Here is a 16022-nt window from a genome sequence, read left to right as displayed (position 1 = left end):
GAGGCTATACCCGAAATAACAGAATTAACAAAGCCACATCAAGGCCTACTCTCATTCAAAGATGCATAAAGACGGGCAACTTTAGAGCTGGAAGACTTTGGAGATAATCTGGTCCTTCTTGCTGTCTTTCTATTTTACAAATGGAGAAGATTAGGACCAAAAGAAAACCAAGTGACCTGCCATGGAGATGCATGCAGCCTGTCAGAGACAGCAAAGGCCTGAGCACTGGCCTCTGGCTCTGTCTAGGGCTCCAGACCAACAGCCTGCAAACTTTATATATTTACTGATTTTGCCCACGCCACACAACTTACGGGATCTTAGTTCCCTGACCAGGGACTCAACCCTCGGCAGTGAAACCGTGCAGTCCTGACCACTGGACCTCCAGAGAGGTCCCTCAAACTTTTTATTTTTAAAGCTACAATCCACATTCATAAACCTGGGAGATACACACACACACATACACACGCACTCTCTCTCTCTCACACACACAGAACTGAAACAAGTTTCACAAACAATACTTACCTTTTGATATTTCCTAATCGATTCCATTTTATTTAAAAAATGCAAGTGACAACCCAATAAGTTGATTTCACAACTCACTGATAAACTGATCCATAGTGTGAAAAACACTGTCCTAGAGCATCCATTTTCCTAACCTGTGTGTCTCAAATTTGAAATAAAGAAGGCAGTGGAATCAGGGTGCTGGGCCCAGATCAGAACCCCCAGCGTCTCTTATCTGGGCTGCAGGCTGAGAGAGAAGCAGAACGGCTGAAAGCGTGCCCTCTAAGAGGTGACTTTTCAGCGAGATCGTGGCAGAAACAGAGTGGGAACCCTGCTGCAAGACATAGCAACAGCCCATCCAGTCTTCTCAGGAATTTCCAGAGGGCACAGGTCCCACAGATGTTGACTGTGCAAAGATATAACACCCAGGGGAGACTTTGTTCTGAGTTGGAAAACGATGCCTTTTACCTCCCTAGCACTTGCAAGGATGTTCAAGGTCCTTTAGAAAATTTCCCTAACCCATCTTCTTCTTATTCTCGTGAGAAAGGAGGAAGGCCTGGAGCTGGTGGGATTATGTCAGAGCAGTTCTGGGTCTGGGGGAGGCAAGTCAAGCTTCTGTATTGCTGAGGGTTTTTTTGCACTTTCACAACTTGACCTCACTCATTTCACATTAATCTGGACTCTGCTGTGTCCTGTCTTTATTTAAAATATTCATATTGTATCCACGATGGATTTTTTGGCATTAACTTAGATTTTTTCAATGCTGCACTGGAATATTATTTAACTTAATTACTGAGATTTTTGGCATTCCCTTAAATTTTGTGTCCAAGGTGAGCGTCTCACTGACCTCACCCTCCATCCCGTCCCAAAGAGGCCCTGAGGTCAGTTACTAACTAGTGCCAGTTAAACCAGAAAGTATCCAAACCAGGCTTTCTAATAATCACCTCTCCAATTACAACTCCATTAAGTACCATGACTCAGGAATCATGTTACCATCCCACCAATGAGGTTTCAGAGCTAGCAGATTCAATCAGCCTAAGACAGCATTGGTAGGAGCATCTTTCATACCTCTGCGGTTGCAAATATTTCACTGGCAAGAAGGTAGGCACAGACCATAGTTCCAGTTCTTCCTAGAAAAGAAGTTAGTTCATGAACCATTGCTCATGGCAGTACTTGCTATAAAACTACGCTCACAAGTATTTAGAGTTCATTTTGGATTGATTTTCTTCCACTGTGAAAGTGCTGGCTCAAAATATTTCAATTCAGAGATACACAAAGCCCTTACACTGCTTGCTCTGAGCTTCTACCTGGAGTTCTGTGCTAGTTGTGTGCATGGATGTGCACGTGTATGTTGTTCTGAGTCTTGACCCCTGGAGGCTGCAGTAACAGGCAGAGGCAATGAGCTCTGCTCCAGGACTCTAAAGCTAAAGAGATACCTACCAGTTAAGAGCTAATTACACACCCTGTTTTCCTACTAATGTAAATAAAAGAAACTATAAAAGATCAAACATGGACAGAACCCAAAACACCACGGAGCATTTGCCATACCTATTATCCCTTCCATTTTAGTTACAGTGTTTTGTGTGGTACAACACATCTTAAAGTAGAAAGAACAGAATAATGAGCCCCCATATACCTGTTCCAAGATTCGATAATTATCAGATTGATTGTTAGACTTGTTTCTTCCTTTTCTTCCCTCATCCTTCTTTCCCTCCCCCTCTCTACACGCACCCCAGCCCCCCCACCAGCATGTTAAAGCAAATCCTTGATTTCATGTCATTTTATCCTCAAAGTCTCATGGTTTTTTTCCAATTTATATTTTTGTCCTGCCATACAAAATGTGAGTTAAAAAGTACATTGCATCTGTTCTTCTACAATGATCTGTAGCTTTTGTCTTAGCCAGTATATGCTGAACTTTATTTTATGTAATTCCAAACTTATCCTTTTACCTTAAGATGCACTCTATTTTCTATTCTATCCTTTTAAAAACATGAACCACTAAATTTATTTGGCAACCAATAGTTTGAAAAACAATATTCTAAGCCAAGTACTTCCAAAGAGGACTTTGTACCACCCTGTGCTCTGATAAGTAAAAGCTTCTTGCTAAAGGAGGCTACTGACCATTAACAATCTAGCTCTCTAGCTCTCTAGCATGGATGGTTAACATTTCAATTCTGGAGGACATCTCTGAGTCTTACAGCCCTTATATATTCCCATTTGAAAAAAAACTTGCAGATTCATGTCCCAGTGGCTATGGATAAGCACAACCACAGACAAAGTAGATGCCCTCTCATCCAGTCAAGTCAGGTATGCAAGGAATCATTAAAATGATTTACACCTGTCTTCAGTATTTTAACTTAAAACATAAACATATATTCATTCACTAAACTTTTGCTATTGGACAAAGGTTTTAAGTTTTTAACTATGATGAAAGGAATCTACCAAAATACCTACCAGGTATATCATATTAATGATGAGATGATGATAACATTCCTCTTAAAGCCAGGAACTAAACAAAATGTCTACTATTCACTGCTTCTATTTACTACATGGCTTAGCCAGTATTGTAAGAAAAGAAAAAATGTATAGGGATCAAAACAGAAGAAACAAACTCTCATTATTTGCAGACTAGAAAAGTCCAAGTAAATCTATAGGCTAACCCCTAAAACTAATGAACGAGTTCAGGAAGATACAAGGTCAACACTACGAAAAAAGCAAAAACTGATAGCTAAATAAGGGATGTCAGTTGAAACCTTTAGAGAAATTCCTAAGGAATATAAAAAGAGTATATGACTTCCAAGCAAATGGCGGGGGTGGGAGGAAGGAATTATGCTGCAAAGAATTCAAGCAAACCAAAATAAAATATCAGTAAGGATATAGAAGATTTGAATAAAACAATTAACAAACAACCTAATGGGCACATAGAGAACACTGTTCAGGACAATGCATAATACACTTTATTTTCAAGTGCACAGAAAACATTTGATAAAACTGACCAAATGCTGGGCGATAAAGCAAGTCTAAATAAGTCTCAAAGAATTTAAAAAATGCATATGTTCTCTGACCACAATGCAATACAACTACTAGCACACAGGTAGATGAAAAAGCAATGAACAGATTAGAAAGTTCAGAAACAGACCCATGTCCTGCAGAACGGCAAGGAAATGAAATCAGTGTGCTGAAACAATTAGACAGCCATATGGAAAATGATAAAACTTGACCCCTTCCTCACACCACACACATAAATCAATTCCAAACGAAATAAAACTTATATAAGATAATACAGGACTATGTCTTTTTAAACTCAGGGAAAGATTTCTTCATTAGGACACACAACACTAACCTTAAGAAGACAAAGAACAATGTACACTGACTATGTTAGAAAAGAAGTGCTGTTAACCAAAAGATACTCAGAGAGAAATGGCAAATCACACAGCAGAAAAGGTATCTTGGAATACTGTATAATACATATAACAAACCACAGAGTTGAAATGGAGAATATATAATGAATTCCTACAAGTCAATTGGAAAAAAGCAAACAATCCAGGAGAAAAATAGACAAGGAAATTAAACAGATACTTCACAAAAAAGAATATCCAAGGATATCATAATAAACCTATGGAAACGTTCTCAATCTTATTAGTAACCATAGAAATGCAAATGAAAGCCATAATGAGATACAACTACACACCCACCCAACAGCTAAAAATAAAATGACTGAGAAATCCAAGTGTTGCTTAAGGATGTGGAATACTTGGAACTTTCATGCAATGCCAGGGGAGTGTAAATTGTCAACTGTTTTGGAAAACAGATGACATCATTTATGAAAGTTTGAGATTCATTATCCTAAGACAAAACAATTTTAGTCCAAGGTCTACACTCAACAGAAATGTGGGCACATGTGCAACAAGAAAAATGTATTTCATAGCAGCATTATAATAGTAAAAATTGGAACCAATCCAAATATAATAGAAAAAAGCTTCCTTTTGCAGTAGCAATGTGTCTTGGGATGAATTTAACAAAAGATATACAAGACCATCATGAAGAGAAGTATAAAATATTATTAAAAGATCAGATGATTCAAATAAATAGAAAACCATTCATGTACAGCTCAATATTGCAAAGTTCTCCATGCTTCTGAATTCATCTATAGATTCAATGCAGTTCCAATCAAAATCCCAAATATATTTTCACGTAGAACTTGATCAAATAATTCTAAAATTAAATATACAAAGAGTCAAGAGATTTCTGTCTTTATCAAGATATATTATAAAGCTATAAAAATTACAAGAGCGTGGTATAGAAAATTCACAGACAGTCCGAAATGCGAATGGAAACTTGGTATATGACTGAGAAGGGACTACAAGTTGATGGGGACTACATGAGCATGTAATAGATGGTTTTAGGACAATTGTCTATCCGTATGGAAAAAAAATCTCCCTCCCCAAATTCCAATTAAAGACCTAAATGTACAAAGCAAAACTTTACTATTTTATAAGGAGAATATCTTCACCACCTCAGTGTATGGGTGGATTTCTTAAACATGACCAAAATGCACGAACCACGCACACACAGAATATTGATAAACTTCACTACATTAAAAATTAAAAACTTCCATATGACAAAATAAATCATAATCAAATTTAAAAGACAACACAGTGGAAGAAGATATTTGCAATATAAACTGCTAACAAAAAATTAGCACCCAGATTATTTAAAGAAGTCCTATAAAATCAATAACAAAATATTTGGGCTATCATGATATCACTGGTAATGTGCAGACATCAACCAACAAAAAGAAGCAAAACCAAGATGAATGAAAACTTGAAAAAAGGAGCTGCTCTGGTACAGACCAACTGAACACTAGCCTTCCAAACAATCCTAAAGGAAAAGCAATGAAACACACATGAACACAGAATAATGGAAGTCTGCTCTCAGAAAAAAAAAATTAAATTTGAAATGAAGGTCCTCCTTTAAGCAAGGAATTAACCTGATTAAAAGAAAACTAAAGCCAACTCTTAGATTATAATATTTTGGCTGAGCCATATTAAATGGCCTTTTTTTAAAGTAAAAGATGGTCCAAAGAAAGGCAGTTCCACGTGGTTCAACCTCTGTATTCTTCATTTAGGCACAATATTGTAAATGGCCATACATACAGAATATTTTGACCTGTGGAACTAAAGATGGAACTTGCCTACTAACTCATGAGCTTGAAACGACTTTTCAAATAAGACTCAAACTTTATTCTACTCAATTACAGAAGGCAGTTTTAAAGTGTGTTTTCCTGGAATTTAATATAAAAAACTGTTTCACAGCCCAACAAAACCATAATTCCTTATTTGTCAAACATTGTGAAATATGCCTAGATGATTATTAAAAGCCTAAATCTGAATGAGAGAAAACCTGACTCAAGTTAAATTGGTTGAATTGACAACTGGCTTTCCCACCACCCCCATTTTCCCCCCACCAAAATCAACTTCTATGTATCATTACACTGTAAAAACTGCAGTCTAATTTTGGGTCTTTCAAATGGCATTGCTGTTGACACTCTTAACTTTAAAAGGTCCTCACAAAGTTTAAGAACAACCTTAAATAAAATGAAAAGTGCTCTGATGGTTTCGAAAGTTAAACAGTGTTTGTATTTTGGCAAATCAAAAATGAAGAAACCCAAAGAGTCAATAAACAAGGGAAAACACACGTAACCTTCCTCAGTTCTTCTATCCCTACTTTCTTCTCTTCTTTACTCTTTCTTCCTTTCCTCCCCCCTTCCTCCCTCTTTCCTTCCCTTCCTTTAGTCTTCACGCTAATATTAAAAAACGTTAACAATGATTAATACCGGTTAATAGCAGAACGTATCTTGTGGGTGTACTTTAATATCTTTTTCAAATTTCTTTAGAAAAAGAGAAAGAAAAAGAAAAACGTTTTTTACCTTTGCCCCCCTTACAGTGAATCACTGTGATGTTTTCCTCATCTTGAGCCATCCACTCTTTTACGTCCTTGGTGAACGCCACCATCTCACTGATTCAAAGTGAAAGATTTTTAGTTGACTGAAAAGACTTCCCAAAAAATCAAGCCCTGTGTATTTAGCCCTAGTCTGACAGCCAGCTTGGCATCCAACTTACCTCAAAGAGGGGACATTGTGATCATCAATCATGTATCGACAGACCCTATCATGGAAGTACTTAGCATCGTAAGCTCTTTCACCTGAAATAAATGATGCACGGGTCATATCTCTAACCCTAATAAACACAGTAAATGGTCAAGGTGTAAGTAAGTTATACTTTTCTATTAGAAATTCCTCCTCTACCTTTAAAAGGAGCTTTCTGTCTGGCTCCTGCTGCTCTAAAAGAAACGTAAGGGTCTCAAAAATAAAAGTAGAGTAGTGTTTTGTCCATCTTGAGTAACATAAGCCCAAATTATTTGGGTTTAATAGGCCTTACTTGTACTTTTCTAGCAGGCTACTCACTGCATTATCAGAAGGTTACACAGAGCAGAAGCCAACGCGGCCAGCCAAAATACTTGCCTCCTGAAAATGTCCACTTAATATACAGGAAGAGGGTCAGCTGGGCTATAATTTGTTTGCTATAGGGTTTGGAGGGGTTTTTCCCATGCAGGACCCTGGTCTCCTCACACCTCATTCCTAGTGGGTTACAGTGTGCATTTGTTGAATTGCCTTCAAAACACAAGCTGGCAGGAAAAAAACAAATATCTTCCAAAACCTACTACCACTAGACCTGACTCTCCTAAAATGGCTCTGCCCCCAGTCTCCTGCCTACCTCACAGGGCACTGTGTGCTGTTGCACTTTCTTTTCCTACCAAACAGAGCCAGCACAAGATGGAGACTTTTTAAAACTCACTTCCCACCACCCACAAATACCTATGATTAAATGAAATGTAAAAACTAAATCAACTTCTTACATGCAGTGAGTGACCTGTTTTCTATCTAGAGTAGCAAAATATCGAGTCATGTACATACTGCAGAGATTGTAGACTCGGTAGTGGTTTTGATGCTTGGTATCCAGGAACCGTACAACTTCCTAAAAAAGATGGACACATACCTTACATATTCCACACGGCACCAACATAAGCCTTTTCCTAGGACTAACCTAAAATGAGTATCACCCTTTTATTCACTGGTCCGTCACTTAGCACCTTTCAGGGGAGACTCAGGGAATAAAAAGGTACATACATTCCAAGTCATATCTAACCCACTGATGGTTTGCAAATAGCCCACAAAAGTTGGGATGACTACTCTGATTAGCCTCTACTCTAAATACACATTGTTTACAGCTACCAGAGAAGGAAGTTAGGTGGTTAACAAGCTTTAAGAAAATTGTAATTTGTTCTAAAATTTGTATGGAACCACAAAAGATCCTGAATAGCCAATCTTCAGAAAGAAGAACAAAGCTGGAGTTATCATGCTCCCTGATTTTAAACTATACTATTGATACAAAGCTGAAGTCATCAGAACAGTAGGGTACTGGCACAAAAACAAACACATAGATCAATGGAACAGAATTGAGGGCCCGGGAAAAAACCCACACATATATGGATAATTAAGTTATGATAAAGGAGCAAAGAACATACAGAAAGGATCGTCTCTTTAATATATGGTGTTGGGAAAACTGGACAGCCACATGCAAAAGAATGAAACTATACCACCATGTCACTCCATACACAAAAATTAACTCAAAAAGGATTAAAGACTTGAATGTAAGATGTGAGAACATAAAATTCCTAGAAGAAAACATAGCTGGTAATTTCACTGACATTGCTCTTAGTGATGTTTTTGTGGATCTGACTCCAAAGGCAAGGGAAACAAAAGCCAATGTCAACAAATGGGACTACATCAAACTAAAAAGCTTCTGCACGGTGATAAAAACCATGATCAAAATGAAAAGGCAACCTAGTGAATGGGTGAAAATATTTGCAATTTATATATCCAATAAGGGGTTAATATCCAAAATATATGAACTATACAACCTCAAAACAAAAAAACAACCCAATTAACAAATGGGTAGAGGACCTGAATAGACAAATTTCCAAAGAAGATATACAGAGGGCCAATGGGCACAACAAAAAATCTTCAGCATCGCTAATCATTAGGGAAAAATGCACATCGAAACCACAATAAGATATCACTTCATGCTTATTAGAATGGCTATTATCAAAAGGGTAAGAAATAACAAATTTTGGAGAGGATGTGGAGAAAAGGGAACCCTCAAACACTGTTGGTGGGACTGTAAATTGGAGCAGCCACTATGGAAAACAGCATGGAGATTACCCCCAAAATTAAGACTAGAAATACCATATGATCCCAGCTATTCCACTTCTGGGTATTTAGCCAAAGAACACAAAAAAACACTATAATTCCAAAAGATATATGCACCCCTATATTCAATGCAGCAGTATTAACAACAGCCAAGATATGGAAACAACCCAAATGTCCACTGATGAATGAATAAAGATGTGATAAATACGCGTGCATGCGCGCGCACACAAACACACACACGCAAATGAATACTACTCAACCATAAAAGAATGAAGTCCTGTCATTTGCAACAACATGGATGGACCTTGAAAGTATTATGCTAAGTGAAATTGTCAGGCAGAGAGAGACAAACACCATACAATTTCACTCATATGTGAAATCTAAAAAAATAAAACAAATGAACAAACAAAAGCGAACAAAACCAAACACAGATACAGAGAACAGATTACTGGTTACCAGAGGGGAAGGGGTTTGGGGTGTGGCTGAAATAGGTAGAAGGTCAGCTGTATGGTGACAGACGGCAGCTAGACTTGTGCTGGTGATCACTTTGTAGTGTATACAGATGTTGAATTTTAATGCTGTACTCCTGCAACTTGTACAATAAAAAAGAGAGAGAGAGAATGGGGTGGGGAGGGAGAGAGGGAGGAAGGGAGAGAACAAGGAAGGAAGGAAGGAAAGAAGGGAGGGAGGAAGGGAGGAATGGTTTTTGCCTCAGAGCACAGTGAGCAAAGAGTCTTTACAAACTTACAGCATGATGAGGACAAAATTCACAGTGACTCTGACATCTGGATCAGGAGCTCCTCAGTGAGCCGTATAGAAAATAAACATCCAAATGAATATGGTCTGGGAGCTGAGGGACATGGGGTTAAAAAACTCAAGTTTGACAAAGAAGGTGAAGTCAGAGATGACCAAACAACTTCTAGTCACACTTCTTCAGTTATGACAGAAGAAACAGAAGAACCAGCTTCATCGAAGAAGAAAGACAAAGAGAAGAGGATGAAGAGGAAGAGTGTCTTGAACGACAGAAATGGGGCTTCCCTGGTGGCGCAGTGGTTGAGAGTCCGCCTGCCAATGCAGGGGACGTGGGTTCGTGCCCCGGTCTGGGAAGATTCCACATGCCGCGGAGCGGCTGGGCCCGTGAGCCACGGCCGCTGAGCCTGCGCGTCCGGAGCCTGTGCTCCGCAACGGGAGAGGCCACAACAGTGAGAGGCCCACGTACCGCAAAAAAAAAAAAAAAAAAAAAAAAAAACCCAGAAATGATTCCAGAAAAAAAAAATTCAAGAGAAAGAATCTGATGATGCCTTAACTATAAATGAAGAGAATTCTATGGAAAAGAATCAAATAGAGGAATCTCATCTGTCTCAGGATGAGACAGATTTACATTCTGAAGACAGTGAAAACAGAGGCCCTGCAAGTAGGATTCCGACTGCCATGAAACAGAAGAACTAGGAGGCTCCAATTCCAGTAGAACTGGAGAGATTCTCTCAGAATCCTCCACAGAAAATGACTATAAAGCCACAGAAGTCACTGATGAACCGATGGAACAAGACTATTTAGAAATACTTACATGCAGTATTTCACACTCAGTTCTACTTTTACACTGTATGAAATTTCTGTGTAATCAAATGGACCTTTAGTTTTGCACGAGAAGAAGGTTGTAAAATAAAGTACTTCATGGGATAAACCCTGAAAGAGTTGTTCTTGTAGGAGCAGTGAATATCAGCTCCTCTGGGTCCTGCTTACTAAACACTTTTTTGGGGGGGCGGGGGAGGATCTCGTTAAATCAATGGCTTGTGTATAGATTTTTTTTAAATTTAGAATTAAAGTTTTCAAACTGGAAGGTAATAATTACAATTCTTTTTTTTTTTTTTTTTGGAGAGTATCATGCTTAGATTATACATATGTGACAAGGCTTCTAGTCTTTTTCTAACAGCTCTGGCAGTGTTCATATTTTGGTCATAGTTTCAACATTTACCATATGAATTAAAGGGTTTCATGGTAGTTGTATTATTTATATTTATAAATATAAATTCCATATATGTTCATCTTTTACAGAAACAAGAAAAATTAAAAATTTGCTCCCTTAGAATAATATATGTATATTTACATGTAACATATTTTATAGTGATATATGTTATATGATATAATGTATGTAACATAATACATATCATATAATATAAGATAAAGTAATATAACATATATAACATTATATGCAAATAATATATATAACAGATTTATATACTGTATAAATGATATATAAATTGTAATTTACATATCATTCATACAAAATATAAATTATATAATATATAAATTATGAATTTATATAAGTTACATAGCTATATACTTAAGTATTATACATTTATGATGTGAATATAGTCATAATATATGCATACGTATATATTATTGTTATATAATTATATGATATGTAATATACAGTTGTATAACTTATACATTAGATAATTATATATAACATAATATATTATATATAAATATATTATTATAAAGGGGAAAATGTTATATTTTTCTGTTTCTATGAGATGAGTTTAGATTATAGATTTATAAATGGAATAATATATTTACATGTTATATAAGACATATACATAGAATTTATTATTTATACATGTAATTATATATTATTCTGTATAATATATATTATATATGAGTATACATGTATTATTCTAAGGGGGAAATGTTATATTTTTCTGTTTCTATAAGAGATAAGATATATATGTAATATATATTTATAAATAGAATAATGTATAGTTATACTATATAACATTTATACGCAGTTATATATAACATGATATATATTACATTTACTATGTTCTAATTTTATATATTACACATTATATATTAATACATATTTAATATATACTAAAATATACATTTTATTTAAATATACACTATTTTAAGAGGGAAATGTATTATATATTATATAATTACATGTACAACTATACATTACCTTACATATGCTCTATAGTATATATAATGTATATTACATATAATTATATACACATTATTCTGAGAGGGGCAATATTCTATTTTTCTGTTTCTGTAAGATATGCATTGGATACTTTTTCTATTGGTAATGATCGAGTCCACATCTTTCAAGGCCGTTTCTTTCTCCTCTAAGTAATTAAACATCTGGTCCTTGTGAAACCATGGAAATTTTAAGTCTGTTGAAATATCAGGTTAAACACGTTTTGAGAGATCTGTTCAAACTCAAATTCTTTTGTATACTTTTGTGGTGCTTGAGAAAAAGACTTCACTATTGGTGAGAAAATGTGCTTTATCTTGGAAATTGTGTTCAAACATTAGCTTACTATTTTGTAGGATTGAATATGCTTAGGAAGCTGATGTGAGACCATCTCAGAAGAACTGGGCAGATTCACAGAACTTCTGCTTGCTTTTCTGAACATTTGTGAATACTACACATTTCTTTCTAACATATTCTAGAGTATGCAAATGTCAATGGTATGAAACACAATTATACTGGAAAAATAAATTAATATGAACTTGAGCTAAATGACTGAAGGTCATATTCACAGATTAAAGTCATGCAAGCTGTACAACTTCCTGTCAAAATTACTGGCTGCCAAATTTATACTTGTTTCTTCAGATGTACCTTTTGTTATTTAGAATTTTTAATTTTCTGTAAAGTAGACTTTTTAAAGTGTAATGTGTTTGCTGCCTTTGTGAAGCAATGTATAATTGTATAATTTCTGTAAGTAAACTGAACGCTTGAGCTTTCAATCAGTATTCTAGAAGCAATAAATATTATTTAGAAAGAACTACTGTACACCCAACAATATTAGATAAATCCCACAGAATTCATTTTAAGCATAAAAAGCTGGTTACAGAAGATGTAGTCTATGATTCCATTTATGTGAAATTCAAGAAAAAGCAGAACTAATCTGTTGTGACACAAGTGAGAAGAGTAATTACCTCCAGTGTGTTGGGGTATTGACTGAAAAAGAGCAAGAAATGGTCTATATTTTGATAGGGGTGTTGGCTGTATATACACCTATATATAATTTTATCAAGATATACATGAGATTCCCACAATTTACAGTAATTTTTATGCCTCAAAGTATAATTACATATACACATACTTATATATAGACATACACACATATACATAATTAGTTTCCTTGAGATAGAACAAATACTGTAAATTGCACTAATGTATACACACCCACACACATATGCAAACTTCTTAAACAATGACTTTTAACTGGCATTTCATAGTAAGCATCACCTGATGTTTGAACTTTATTTAATCTACAGAACCTAAAGCAGTATGGAGCCACTGTAATTTAGGATCTCAATCTAAGAATACACATTTTAGTTCAAGAATTCTCAATCTTCTTCCCTATGACAGACCATGAAAAACAGCCACAATTCACCACAATTCCTGCCTTCCAGAGACGGCATCTGTTGTGTCTGCTTGAATCTGAACTGGGTTTGTAGTTTGCTTGTCCAATAGAATAAGGTAGAAGCCACATTATACTAGTTGAGAGCCAGGGCCTCTGCATTCTTTTGCTTGATGCTAGTGAGGTCCTTGCCACTGCCTTATGTGAACAAGCCTGAGCTAGCCTGTTACAGAATGAGACATCACTTGGAGCCATCCAGCAAGGCCATTTTAGACTAGCCAACCCTCAGATGCCCAGTTGCTGCCCATACATGCATGAGTTAGCTCTGCTGAAATTAGTTAAGCGTGTCCCTGATCAGTTAAGCCCAACTCAAATTCACAAACCACATTATCACGAGCAAAGTAAAGGTTTGCTCTTATAAGTCATTTAAGTTTGCGGGTGATTCATCACACAGCGAAAGCTAATTGATAGCAATCCATGGTAATGTTTTACCTGAAAGAGTAAATTTTTAGGAGAACAACACTGTCATCTCTGGGCCAACATTATCTTACAATTCCACAGTCTAGGTTTACTGAGAAATGTGAGCATTTGTTAGATAAAAACTCTTACCTTAATGGGATTCCTATAGAAAGACTGCTTTCCAGAAGATGGGAATGACATGGCAATAATACGCTCTGGAAGTCAAAACAGTCACTATTAACAAATGTTATACATGGGAAACAATATATGAGAACTCGACTTACATATATAATCAGACTGTTTTCATAGAAGAGAACTTTCAGGATTGAGAATGACAGGAAAAAAGCTAACTAACCCTCAGGGTAATCAACTTTAATATCCAATACTGGATATTAAAGTATCCACTATTTGGACCATTACATTCAGTGTTCCCAAGTCTCAGCTGGTTCCAGCCTTATGCAACAGATTTGCGTTGACTTTAGTCTGGAGGGCCCCCTGTGGTGGGAATTTCTTTCTTATTTAAACACCAAAGAAAAATGAGCAATGTTGGGAACTCCTAGGATGCTTTCCAGTGTTCCCCTGACTCAGAAACCCGAGACCTACAAAGCAATGACTTCATCTCTAGCGTTCTAGGAAGAGAACAGGTCTCTCTGAAATCCTTGGGCCCGAGGATAACTACTAGAACTCAATAAATTCTAAACCAAACAAATGGAGTCAGCTGAAAATCCATTTAACTTCCTATACTATAAGCAAGTAGCCCTGAATGGAGATGAAAATTAAGATTTTTCCATTTGCAGGGTTAAACTCCAAATATGTCACACTATCAGAGTGGCATATGTCTTCATGGATAAAAAATGCTTTAAAAGAACATGCCTCAGACAGGGAAAGAACAAAATTAGCATATAATTACCTACTCACACACAAGAAAAATGTGATGTTAATATAGGCAAATCAAGAGAGAAACTTCACAAACCGGTAATGTAAGTGAGGTCTAAGTCAAATCCATCCTTCTTGTATCGCCGTTTGTTTTCCGAAACCTGAGGGTTTAAAACAATCATTCATTTGTAAAACATAAATCAACATAAAAAAAGAACAATATATAGATATCTACAACCCTTGCCAGGATTTCCTGAAGCACAAACATTTTTTCTGAATCATAAACATATTTTGCCCACTTACCCTCCTCCTGGTCAGCATTGCAAGATGTCTGTTTTGCTGAGCCAGATGAAAAGCTCTTGACAGAAGGGTAAGTCGTAGAGGTAGTAAAAGAATTCTCAATCTAACAATAAAAGATTCATTTTTGCTTTAGAAACAGAGGATCTTGTCAGTATGGACTAAGTTTAGAGCAGTGGCTCTTAACCAGGGACAAAATTTTGCACACCACCCCCTGGCCTAAGCCTCCCACCCACCCCACCCACCCTGGGCATATTTGGCAATGTTCAGAGACATTTTTGGCTGTCACAACTGCCTGTGAGGGGCTGCTACTTGCATCTAGTGGTTAGAGGCCAGGGATGCTGCTCAGTACCGACGCACAGCACAGCTCCCTTACTAAAAATGTATCTGTCCAAAATACCAGTAGTGCTGCTGTTGAGAAACTCTGATTTAAAGAAAAAGTCATATGGTAGACTCTCAGAATTTGTGGGTTTAACTTCTGTGGTTTAAGACAAGCATTTTTCAGTCTTTTTCCCATCAAAACAGAATTCTTATTCCCCTCTGTTACTCCCATGCGTAACAGGGGTTCACTAGAGCTGTGAACACACATCAGGCAGATAGCAGATGAGTTACTTCCCAAGTGTGTCTCCTACCATCAGGAAGAAACACGATGGCAAAGAACTGATGGTCTGGGCTAGCGCTTCTCTAGCTTGAGTGTGCATACTGATTCAGTAGGTCTAGAGTGGGCCCTGAGGTGTTTGTCTTCTGGTATTTCTGACAAGCTCTTCCGTGATGCTGAGGTGGCCTGTCTGAAGACCATACTGGTTTGGGTTCTTTTCAAAAACTCCAAAAGCTTATCACATCAAGTTTTGTTGGGACCTGAGGGAAAGTCCTGAGAAGCTGGAGTGCAGGAAGTGGCAAGCTATCTGACTAAGGAATAAGCCTAGTGAGCCACCCAACAGCTACATCCTAGAACACTTTTGCTCTTCTTTTTCTCACTGCCACAGTAGAAAGAGGAGGAGAAAGAAAAAAGCCATCGGTGGCTCATACACATTTTGCTTTGACCCCTAACAGTTCTAACTCTGCCTCAGCTTCCGTCATGTTAACTGTCCTGCAAACATTCCACCTCTGTGTTTCTACCCATGTCACCTCGTTTTTCTCTTCCATTTGTGCCTTTTTAGAGAATCATCATTGGAGTCACTCAAATTTTTCATCAACTCACACCAGTACTCTCTTGGTTATAGGAAAAACCCAGGAATTTCACG

At 36.8% G+C, this 16022-nt stretch overlaps 1 protein-coding gene across 1 annotated transcript in view; it reads right to left on the bottom strand.

Annotated features, from left to right (window-relative positions):
• Nucleotides 1–16022, bottom strand: part of LOC307064923 (phosphatidylinositol 3,4,5-trisphosphate 3-phosphatase TPTE2-like) — a gene marked incomplete at both ends in the record, with an annotated part of 84264 nt that overhangs the window by 26238 nt on the left and 42004 nt on the right. Inside the window, 7 exons of the mRNA XM_079721630.1 lie at nt 1570–1631; nt 6431–6519; nt 6624–6705; nt 7478–7538; nt 13756–13820; nt 14579–14642; nt 14785–14884. Of these exons, the coding sequence (XP_079577756.1) occupies nt 1570–1631; nt 6431–6519; nt 6624–6705; nt 7478–7538; nt 13756–13820; nt 14579–14642; nt 14785–14884 (523 nt within the window). The remainder of the gene's footprint in view (nt 1–1569; nt 1632–6430; nt 6520–6623; nt 6706–7477; nt 7539–13755; nt 13821–14578; nt 14643–14784; nt 14885–16022) is intronic.

Source organism: Hyperoodon ampullatus, assembly GCF_949752795.1.
Source record: "Hyperoodon ampullatus genome assembly, chromosome: 16".
NCBI lineage: Eukaryota > Metazoa > Chordata > Mammalia > Artiodactyla > Ziphiidae > Hyperoodon > Hyperoodon ampullatus.
The sequence above is the reverse complement of the archived record's forward strand: the minus strand, read 5'-3'. Positions and strand labels throughout refer to the sequence as shown.